The sequence below is a fragment of the Gobio gobio genome (assembly GCF_949357685.1).
Source record: "Gobio gobio genome assembly, chromosome: 22".
Taxonomy (NCBI): Eukaryota; Metazoa; Chordata; class Actinopteri; order Cypriniformes; family Gobionidae; genus Gobio; species Gobio gobio.
Window position 1 is genome coordinate 48768758 of NC_137118.1, and position 11588 is coordinate 48780345.

The window sequence follows — 11588 nt, forward strand, 5'->3', positions numbered from 1 at the left end:
CACTAATATCTACAATTATCTACAGTAATATCTACAGTAATATCTCCAGTAATATCTACAATTATCTACAGTAATATCTCCAGTAATATCTACACTAATATCTACAATTATCTACAGTAATATCTACAGTAATATCTCCAGTAATATCTTGGGAAGGCCGGATCATGCCAGCGCTCGTGGTCTGATGAAGTGCCCTTTAAAGCTCTGCTGATATGAAGCCATTCTAACACGTCTCACTCATATCATTTCTGTTCCATCACTCAGAAATATGACATCAGGAATATGAACATTTACTGTCTTCAGATCCTCCTCTAAAGCTTATTTCTCAAGCCATATTATGGTACATTAGACCGTGTTTATACAGATTTAGCGCGCATACGACAGGCGACTCTGATTCTTGTTGATTGAGATATTACTCTGTGTCACAAGAAGCTAATTAATAAACCATATCTTAAATATTCCTTTTGTTTCTTAAGTTTTTTCTCTGTGAGTGACTAACCGAAGGCTTATGTTATCGAGTGAGAATGAATGGAGTTGGTTCTTTAACTCTTTCTGCGGATGTGTATCGAGATCACAGTGATATCAGTCTCTACACACACCTCTAAACTCAAAATGTTTCAGAAGCTCTAAAATCATAATCATCATTTATGATTGTTAGACGTTTTGCGCTCTAGCGGTTCATAAACAGGAACTGCACGCGTCTCGCGGAAGAACATTACAGCCGGAACTACTTCTCTCTGTGTGTGTCTATGGCGAGTCACGCAGGGACTTTGCTCCTCCGCATCGGTTCCGCTCTGAAATAGTCCCAATATAAACACTTATTATAAGAGTACCATAATGACTCAGGGCAAGACAAAAGCACGGTTTGGAGAATGGATTCATGTCGAACAGCTTTAACCAGTGATGTTATTATTTAGTGCGGCAGAAGTGTACATTCAGACAATCACTGTCAAGCGTATGAACTTTTCATTTACAGACAAACAGCGAACCTAAGAGATTGTTTGATGACCAATGAGAAAGAACATCATTACACACACACACACACACACACACACACACACACACACACACACACACACACACACACACACACACACACACACACACACACACACACACACACACACACACACACACACACACACACACGAGCTGAACTGTTTGTGTATTTCTTGTGTTGCTGGTTTATAAATGCATCAGGAATGGCTCGTGCTCGTGATCTGCTTTGCGTCAAACGTGCGATTGAGTTTATTAATAAATGACTCCGAGCGTCCAGAAAACCTGTCGTGTCGGAATCTGGAGCTGCTGTGGTGACTATCAGCTGACCATCATTAACTGTGTGTGTGTGTGTGTGTGTGTGTGTGTGTGTGTGTGTGTGTGTGTGTGTGTGTGTGTGTGTATGTGTGTGTGTGTGTGTGTGTGTGTGTGTGTGTGTGTTTCTGCAGTGAGGACACACTGTTCACCAAGTTTTCTTGTCTGTATATTTTGTTCTATAATAGTATTTTCTTCGGCCAGGGCTTTTTTTTTTTTAGGTCAAAAACTAAAATATTCCCAGATAATGTTTGGTTCCCGATAACTACTAAAACAGTCAGAACACTGCGATGATGATGTAGCTGCGCAGGACACGCCCACCTCTCGGCGCGCGCCTTCATCAGTGCGCGGGAGCGCGCAGGCAGAGTGTAATGATGCTGCGCGCGGGTCAGATGGTCGGGTAAGAGTTCACACATTCCTCTATGTTCATGTTTAAAGTGTTCAGACTGAATGACTCTCCTCTTGTGTGTGTGTGTGTGTGTGTGTGTGTGTGTGTGTGTGTGTGTGTGTGTGTGTGTGTGTGTGTGTGTGTGTGTGTGTGTGTGTGTAGTTGTCCTGTGATATGGAGACCGTGGGATCGATCAACAACAGAGACACAATTAAACAAAGTAACATTTATATTTCACTTCTCAGCTCAGTTTAGCGAACGTTCCCTTGCGTTCTGAACTCGTTCCACTGGCTCTGCAAACGTTCCTTTGAACGATCCGACATGTTTCATTAACGGTATGACATTTGGAGAACATCATACTAGAACATCAGAAACCCGAGCGTTACTGGAGGAACGGGTTCATAACGCCAGAGAGCGTTCCCTGTGTGTGTGTGTGTGTGTGTGTGTGTGTGTGTGTGTGTGTGTGTGTGTGTGTTCAGATGAGTGTGTGTGTGTAAATGTGTGTGTTGAGATGAGTGAGTGTGTGTGTTCAGATCAGTGTGTTTGTGTATATGCATGTGTGTTCAGATGAGTGTGTGTTCAGATTAGTGTGTGTGTGTGTGTTGAGATGAGTGTGTGTGTTGAGATGAGTGTGTGTGTTGAGATGAGTGTGTTTGTGTATATGCATGTGTGTTCAGATGAGTGTGTGTTCAGATTAGTGTGTGTGTGTGTGTGTGTGTGCAGGGCCGGCCCTGACCAATTTGCTGCCCTAGGCAAGATTTTACTCGGTGCCCTTTGTATCAAGGTTTAGCACTACATGTTTTCAGTCTTAGTTGCGTAAACACTGGTACTGTTTTATTTTTTTAATTCATTGATGTTTTTTAATTTTTATTGCTGTTGTTTATGTGATGTCCAGTCCATTCTACCCCGTCATCATGTTCACGATATTATTATTATTATTATTTTTTTTTAAAGGCTGATGATAGTTAAATATACAAAAATAGCACCTACGCCACATTACAGCCTAAACACAAATAACAAGTAATTGCATCTAGCATTCATGCACAAACTATTGAGAACTAGCAAAAGTGTTTGTTTTCCAGTAGATGGCAGCAAACTTCCACTAATATGCACATTCATGTTTTCACCATGAATTCAACTGAGAAATGTAGATATTTAATGGAAATTTACATCAAATGTTGCTATTTTAAATAAACCTGTATATAAATATCATTACTAATTTCAGCAAATACATTTTAAAATGTCCATATGTCCCCTTAAAACTGAAGAGTAAAAACATTAGGCTATCAAAAAAGTGATATTACATGCGTTTAAAAGAACAGATATGATTTTTTTTGGACAAAATACACTGTCTGTGGCCACTGGAGAACCCAGAACAGCTGCTTGCATATAGTTTAAGGTAAAACTGGAATTAATTAGCGTACATTAGTATTTTACTACTATGTAATTAAATAAACTGTTCATTCATTATATCACTTTACTTCTGTCTTTACACTTCCAAAAATGCTCTTCTTATTTAGTCATTTTTTCTTGTGTCCAGTCCAAACATCAAAAAATTCTTAAATCAAGATGTATTTACTAGTAAAATACATTAGATAATTTTTTCATGAAATGAAATGATAATTTTTTAAATGAAATGAGTTTTATCTTAAAACTAGCACAATTATCTGCCAAATGGGGTGAGAAAAATGATTTTATTTCTGTTTGGGACAGAAACAAGAAACAAGATTTCAATCTGAAACCAGATTATTTTTCTCACCCCATTGGCAGATAATTTAGCTTGTTTTAAGCATAAACTCACTTAAGAAAAAATATTATTTTACTCTAGTAAATGCATCTTGGTTTAAGAATTTTTAGATATTTAGACTAGAAACAAGACAAAAATACTACATAAGAAGAGCATTTTTGCAGTGTTTCCTTGATCTTGCCTGCATCAGAGGGCTTCTGTTTTTAATGACCCTACAATTCGGCCATCCGTCATAAATGATCAGGAAACTTTCACTGTGTCTACACCTGGAGCGAGCGGCCAAGCACCCTAAAAAATCAAAGCAATCCTGTCTACATTAGATAGGCGGCGCGACACAACACATTCTCAACGTTAAACTGATCACGTGTTATATTTCTGACGCACTTCAAGAAGCTCGGCGGAGGAGATTGATGAGGCGGACCGGGAAGAGGCGGGGGACTTAGTTACGTTTTTTTGCGCTTTATTTGGTAATATTTCAAATTAATATGAATAAAATAGTTTCAGTAATATATTTTGGCGCCCCCTATGGATGAATGGCGCCCCTAGCATTTGCCTATTCCGCCTATGCCACGGGCCGGGCCTGTGTGTGTGTTCAGATGAGTGTGTGTTCAGATGAGTGTGTGTTCAGATGAGTGTGTGTGTGTGTGTGTGTGTGTGTGAGTGAGTGAATTGAGTGTGTGTGTGTGTGTGTTGAGATGAGTGAGAGAGAGTGTGTGTGTTCAGATGAGTGTGTGTAAATGTGTGTTGAGATGAGTGAGAGAGAGAGTGTGTGTGTGTGTATATGCATGTGTGTTCAGATGAGTGTATTGATGTGTATGAGTGTGTGTTCAGATGAGTGTGTATTGATGTGTGTGTATGTTCAGATGAGTGTGTATTGATGTGTGTGTGTGTTCAGATGAGTGTGTATTGATGTGTATGAGTGTGTGTGTGTGTGTGTGTGTGTGTGTGTAGATGTGCTCTGCAGGCTGCAGGCGGGTTGTGGCGTCTGACGCTGTGTTCCATCATCCAGTGAGGTCTGCAGCTCTTCATCTTCATCATCTTCATCTGATGTTTATAATCTCTCAGTGTTTGAGTGTCTCTTGTGTTTCTGACGGGCCGCTCCTCCTCCTCTTCCTCCTCATCTTCTTCTTCCTCCTCATCTTCTTCTTCCTCCATCTCCTCTTCTTCCTCCTCCTCCTCATCTTCCTCCTCCTCATCCTCCTCTTCCTCCTCATCCTCCTCTTCCTCCTCAGGCTGTTTCTGCCCAGATCCCGCATGCAGGAGTTTCTGTCTCACCCGGGCCGGACGGTTTTGGCCAGTTTCCCCACTCAGGCCACACTGCACTTCTACAACGATGAAGAGGAGGATGAGGAAGAGGAGGAAGAGAATGGTGGAGCGGACGGCCATTAAAGACCCTGATCCTCACCGGAGCGGCGGGAGAGAGCCCGTTAAACACCGGGAATGAGGCGGCGTGTCCCAGGACTGATCCTCACCGGAGACGGGACACACACACATCTCAGATCTGAGGAACATCCCATCGGGACTGTCTCGAGGAACATTGTGTGTGAGAGTGTGTGTGTGTGTGTGTGTGTGTTAGGGTGACCACCCGTCCCGCTTTGCGTTGTACCGCAAAGCATTTTCACCCCTTGTCCCGCACGTCGCAAATTGAGAAAATGTCCCGCATTTTCATCAATCTGTTGGTTTTTAATTATCATATTAAGAAAACATGCATGCGTTCTTTTGCCTTTTTAAGAAAGCATTTAATTTATTCTTTTTGCCGCATCGTTTTTCACCTAGACATATTTAACAGCGCTTCGTCAGACGTAACATCCCTCCTTTCACAAATACAACAACAGCCGTTTTTAAATCCTATCCAATGGTTGAAAAGAAAGGAGTAAACACGGCCACTATCGGTTGTGACGGCGGTCAATCAAAATGTGGAGCGTTGATTCGTTCCATGTAGAAAACGAATGGATAATTCGGTAAATTGGTTATATTCTTAATATATAATATAGAAGACTGGCAATGAACTAATTTCATGTTGCTTTATATTTTTTTATTCATTATTGGACTTGGTCAGATCTGCTGCCTTTGGGCTCAGTGATGTTGAATTTAAATGACATGTACAATGTTACATTGATGTAATGGTGTTTTCTGGAAGCGACTAAAGAACTAAGTATTTTTATCATCTGAAAGGCAGAATACATATGTTTTTATTAAGTTAGATAGACATTGTATAACAGTTTCAGGTTATGTTTTAGTGTCGGTAACATGTCCCACATAAACTTAATAATTGTCCCACATTTGATTTGTTTGATGGTGGTCACCCGTGTGTGTGTGTGTGTGTGTGTGTGTGTGTGTGCTCATTATGTTTGTTACGGGGAAACTCTGAGACGATCCGTGTTTTTGCTGCTGGAATAAACATCATCATTGCTCTACATGTGTCCATTTATTAATAATTATAACCGTATAAACTTCAAAAACTTGAGTTTGTTTTCAATAATTCTGTGCTTCCATAATATTGTAATGAAATAAACTTGAAGGAAACCCACAGTGGGTTTTTCTGCAGGCGGTGGGGTCACGGGGTCAGGGGTCACAGGTTCACCGGTGTGTTGACTCATGAGGGTCATCAGCTGCAGACGGATTGATGACCGTTTCACTTCTAGTCTGAGGTCAGAGGTCACGGTCTGACCTCATCACTGTATCTTTGAGGAACTGGTGTTTTATGGATGGGGTTATTTTAGCTTTATTCAAATGCTTCATGTCCACGAGTCCGTCAGGGGTCAGCAGAGGTCAGAACGGCCCGCTCAGGGTCATCTGAAGGTCAAACCTCAGGCCTGTCACGCCGTGGCTGATGGATCTGACCTCTAACCCCTGAGCAAACGCCTCACTCACTGCTCCGGCTGATCCAGGTAAAACACTCGGCTGATCTCACTGATGGAAACGTCTCTGAGTCTGGGAATCACTCCTTCTTCATCCTCATCCACACGCTGACCCCTGGCATAGCCATCTACACACACACACACACACACAACAGCACAGGTCAGTTCATTACACACACACAGCACAGGTCAGTTCATTACACACACACAACAGCACAAATCTGTTCATTACACACACGCACACACACACACACCAGCACAGGTCAGTTCATTACACACACACAACAGCACAAATCTGTTCGTTACACACACACACACACAACAGCACAGGTCAGTTCATTACACACACACACACACCAGCACAGGTCAGTTCATTACACACACACACACCAGCACAGGTCAGTTCATTACACACACACACACACACCAGCACAGGTCAGTTCATTACACACACACACACCAGCACAGGTCAGTTCATTACACACACACACACACCAGCACAGGTCAGTTCATTACACACACACACACCAGCACAGGTCAGTTCATTACACACACACACACACACACTCAACACAGGTCAGTTCATTCCTCAGCAGAGACATCGGTCACTAGAGCTCAGAATTCATCAACACACTCAACACCGACCCGACACACACACACACACACACACACACACAACACCGACCCAACACACACACACTCAACACCGACCCGACACACACACACTCAACACCGACCCGACAGACACACACTCAACACCGACCCGACACACACACACACTCAACACCGACCCGACACACACACACACACTCAACACCGACCCGACACACACTCAACACCAACCCGACACACACACACTCAACTGTGATGATGTGAGCGTGAGGTCACCTGTGATGATGTAAGCGTGAGGTCACCTGTGATGATGTGAGCGTGAGGTCACCTGTGATGATGTGAGTGTGAGGTCACCTGTGATGATGTGAGCGTGAGGTCACCTGTGATGATGTGAGCGTGAGGTCACCTGTGATGATGTGAGCGTGAGGTCACCTGTGATGATGTGAGCGTGAGGTCACCTGTGATGATGTAAGCGTGAGGTCACCTGTGATGATGTAAGCGTGAGGTCACCTGTGATGATGTGAGCGTGAGGTCACCTGTGATGATGTAAGCGTGAGATCACCTGTGATGATGTGAGTGTGAGGTCACCTGTGATGATGTAAGCGTGAGGTCACCTGTGATGATGTAAGCGTGAGGTCACCTGTGATGATGTGAGCGTGAGGTCACCTGTGATGATGTAAGCGTGAGGTCACCTGTGATGATGTGAGCGTGAGGTCACCTGTGATGATGTGAGCGTGAGGTCACCTGTGATGATGTAAGCGTGAGGTCACCTGTGATGATGTAAGCGTGAGGTCACCTGTGATGATGTAAGCGTGAGGTCACCTGTGATGATGTGAGCGTGAGGTCACCTGTGATGATGTAAGCGTGAGGTCACCTGTGATGATGTGAGCGTGAGGTCATCTGTGATGATGTGAGCGTGAGGTCACCTGTGATGATGTGAGCGTGAGGTCACCTGTGATGATGTAAGCGTGAGGTCAACTGTGATGATGTGAGCGTGAGGTCACCTGTGATGATGTGAGCGTGAGGTCACCTGTGATGATGTGAGCGTGAGGTCACCTGTGATGATGTGAGCGTGAGGTCACCTGTGATGATGTGAGCGTGAGGTCACCTGTGATGATGTAAGCGTGAGGTCACCTGTGATGATGTGAGCGTGAGGTCACCTGTGATGATGTGAGCGTGAGGTCACCTGTGATGATGTGAGCGTGAGGTCACCTGTGATGATGTGAGCGTGAGGTCACCTGTGATGATGTGAGTGTGAGGTCACCTGTGATGATGTGAGCGTGAGGTCACCTGTGATGATGTGAGCGTGAGGTCACCTGTGATGATGTAAGCGTGAGGTCACCTGTGATGATGTGAGCGTGAGGTCACCTGTGATGATGTGAGCGTGAGGTCACCTGTGATGATGTAAGCGTGAGGTCACCTGTGATGATGTAAGCGTGAGGTCACCTGTGATGATGTGAGCGTGAGGTCACCTGTGATGATGTGAGCGTGAGGTCACCTGTGATGATGTGAGCGTGAGGTCACCTGTGATGATGTGAGCGTGAGGTCACCTGTGATGATGTGAGCGTGAGGTCACCTGTGATGATGTAAGCGTGAGGTCACCTGTTATGATGTGAGCGTGAGGTCACCTGTGATGATGTGAGCGTGAGGTCACCTGTGATGATGTGAGCGTGAGGTCACCTGTGATGATGTGAGCGTGAGGTCACCTGTGATGATGTGAGTGTGAGGTCACCTGTGATGATGTAAGCGTGAGGTCACCTGTGATGATGTGAGCGTGAGGTCACCTGTGATGATGTAAGCGTGAGGTCACCTGTGATGATGTAAGCGTGAGGTCACCTGTGATGATGTAAGCGTGAGGTCACCTGTGATGATGTGAGCGTGAGGTCACCTGTGATGATGTGAGCGTGAGGTCACCTGTGATGATGTAAGCGTGAGGTCACCTGTGATGATGTGAGCGTGAGGTCACCTGTGATGATGTAAGCGTGAGGTCACCTGTGATGATGTGAGCGTGAGGTCACCTGTGATGATGTGAGCGTGAGGTCACCTGTGATGATGTGAGCGTGAGGTCACCTGTGATGATGTAAGCGTGAGGTCACCTGTGATGATGTGAGCGTGAGGTCACCTGTGATGATGTGAGCGTGAGGTCACCTGTGATGATGTGAGCGTGAGGTCACCTGTGATGATGTGAGCGTGAGGTCACCTGTGATGATGTAAGCGTGAGGTCACCTGTGATGATGTGAGCGTGAGGTCACCTGTGATGATGTAAGCGTGAGGTCAACTGTGATGATGTGAGCGTGAGGTCACCTGTGATGATGTAAGCGTGAGGTCACCTGTGATGATGTGAGCGTGAGGTCACCTGTGATGATGTGAGCGTGAGGTCACCTGTGATGATGTGAGCGTGAGGTCACCTGTGATGATGTAAGCGTGAGGTCACCTGTGATGATGTGAGCGTGAGGTCACCTGTGATGATGTGAGCGTGAGGTCACCTGTGATGATGTGAGCGTGAGGTCACCTGTGATGATGTGAGCGTGAGGTCACCTGTGATGATGTAAGCGTGAGGTCACCTGTGATGATGTGAGCGTGAGGTCACCTGTGATGATGTGAGCGTGAGGTCACCTGTGATGATGTGAGCGTGAGGTCACCTGTGATGATGTGAGCGTGAGGTCACCTGTGATGATGTAAGCGTGAGGTCACCTGTGATGATGTGAGCGTGAGGTCACCTGTGATGATGTAAGCGTGAGGTCACCTGTGATGATGTAAGCGTGAGGTCACCTGTGATGATGTAAGCGTGAGGTCACCTGTGATGATGTGAGCGTGAGGTCACCTGTGATGATGTAAGCGTGAGGTCACCTGTGATGTTGTCCACTGATGTGAGTGGAGCCGTGTTCATCATGTTGACCCCGAACAGAAGCAGAAAGCAGGAGGTCAGAGTGACCAGCAGGTGGATGGGAGCCGCCAGAGCCCAGTATCTGAAGAGTTAGGGTCATTAGTCTCACATGAGGTCAGATTTAAACACAAAGTCGGAGATTTACTCACTTCTGAGGCCAGTAGGTCAGTCCAGCGGAATAAAGCCACTCATCAGGGACAAACGCCCACACGACATACAGCCCTGAGGGAGAAACACGAGATAAAGAATATAATATCTCTCTCTCTCTCTCTCGAAGTGTAAAGTATAGATGTTGATGTAAAGTATAGATGTTGAGACGTACAGAAGCCGAACTGAGAGCCCAGGAACAGCACGAAGCCGTAGATGGCTCTCTCCGGGAGAGGAGAGGGAGAGTTCTCCACCATCACCGGCTCTTCCGCTGCGCGATCACGGTCAACGCGTCGATGAAGGATCCGATGATTATTAATGATCCGTGAACGGGTTCTGTCTCTGATGGGATGTGTCGTGTCTCTGCGCAGGCGCGCCGCGCTCTACTGCCCCCGTGCGGACTGGAGTCCAGTCTCTGCAATGCCATTCTAATGTTTTCAACTCTAACATTTCTAATGCAGTGAATCTAGAACAGAACACTAGAGGGCGCGCCGCGTCATTCCCCCGGCGAACACTAGAGGGCGCGACGCGTCATTCCCCCGGCGAACACTAGAGGGCGCGACGCGTCATTCCCCCGGCGAACACTAGAGGGCGCGACGCGTTATTCCCGCATGTTCCTCTCGCGTGAGTTCCAACGGTCGACACCAGGAAACACTCAGCACCTCTTCAAGCGTCGCTGTTCCACAAAAAGGTCGGTAATAAACACTATTATTCATATTTCTGATGCTGTGCCGGTCGATCAGGCCTGAGGTGTTTACGCCACGGCGACGGTTTTGATATTACCTCAGATAAACGCCTATAAAGTCCCGCGGCGAAGACACATCGCGTCTAACTTCCTGATAAAGTTCCTCCGCTTCAGAATCAGATTAATCTTCAAACGTGTTGGAAAAAACACTCAGTTATACTTTATTAAATTAATACTCGGTGAGATTGTTCTGATGACGCGTCGTGTTTTGGCGCCTTTCTCCCTGTGATGTTCGTCACTCTGAGTCCACCAGACATCGCGGAATAAACGGCATTAATCGAGTGTGTGTGAGGGGTTTGCGACTCTCTGAGGTGTTTCTCGTGTGTGTGTGTGTGTGTGTGTGTGTGTGTGTGTGTGTGTGTGTGTGTGTGTGTGTGTGTGAGAGAGAGAGAGAGAGGGGTTTGTGAGTCTCTGAGGTGTTTCTCGAGTGTGTGTGTGTGAGGGGTTTGTGACTGAGGTGCTTCTCGTGTGTGTGTGTGTGTGTGTGAGAGAGAGAGAGAGAGAGAGAGAGAGAGAGAGAGAGGTTTGTGAGTCTCTGAGGTGTTTCTCGAGTGTGTGTGTGTGTGTGAGTGTGTGTGTGAGTGTGAGAGAGAGAGGGGTTTGTGAGTCTCTGAGGTGTTTCTCGAGTGTGTGTGAGTGTGTGTGTGAGTGTGTGTGTGTGTGTGTGGTTTGCGACTCTCTGAGGTGTTTGATCTCTGACCTGTTGTGAGTTCACAGGTGTGGCTCAGGTGAGGCGCATTCTCCACCTTTATTGTCATCTTTACTTTAAATACTTTGATATTCTTATGATGTCCATCCCTCTCGAGGGGCAAAATAAACAATAAATAATCAAAATAAGGGACAATAAGCAGAAGATAAACGCAATAATGTGTAACGAAGATGACTCATGT

General features: G+C 45.6%; 2 protein-coding genes across 4 annotated transcripts in view; one reads left to right on the forward strand and one right to left on the reverse strand.

Moving 5' to 3' along the window:
• Positions 1–5855: 5855 nt before the first annotated feature.
• On the reverse strand, positions 5856–11137 carry pigp (phosphatidylinositol glycan anchor biosynthesis, class P). Its single transcript, XM_079803846.1, has 4 exons — positions 10129–11137; positions 9956–10028; positions 9770–9888; positions 5856–6435 (listed from the first exon to the last, which is right to left on the reverse strand). The coding sequence occupies exons 1-4, from the start codon at positions 10208–10210 to the stop codon at positions 6317–6319; spliced, it is 393 nt and encodes a 130-aa protein (XP_079659972.1). The 5' UTR covers positions 10211–11137; the 3' UTR covers positions 5856–6316.
• The window catches only part of ttc3 (tetratricopeptide repeat domain 3), a 75143-nt gene continuing 74093 nt past the window's right edge, over positions 10539–11588 (forward strand). For 2 of the 3 annotated variants that reach the window (XM_079803841.1, XM_079803842.1), the window contains exon 1: positions 10581–10644. Coding sequence is in view for 1 of the 3 variants with exons in the window: in XM_079803840.1 (XP_079659966.1) it covers positions 10565–10644 (80 nt within the window). In the remaining 2 variants the exon portion in view is untranslated. Of the gene's footprint in view, positions 10645–11588 lie in introns of all 3 variants that reach the window. The other variant, XM_079803840.1, reaches the window with a different exon arrangement.

Coding starts and splice junctions, on each gene's coding strand:
- pigp (XM_079803846.1), bottom strand. CDS start 10,210: ATGGTGGAGAACTCTCCCTCTCCTCTCCCGGAGAGAGCCATCTACGGC. Junction 10,029..10,128: donor GGGCTCTCAGTTCGGCTTCT/GTACGTCTCAAC, acceptor TTTCTCCCTCAG/GGCTGTATGTCGTGTGGGCG. Junction 9,889..9,955: donor CTGACCTACTGGCCTCAGAA/GTGAGTAAATCT, acceptor CTAACTCTTCAG/ATACTGGGCTCTGGCGGCTC.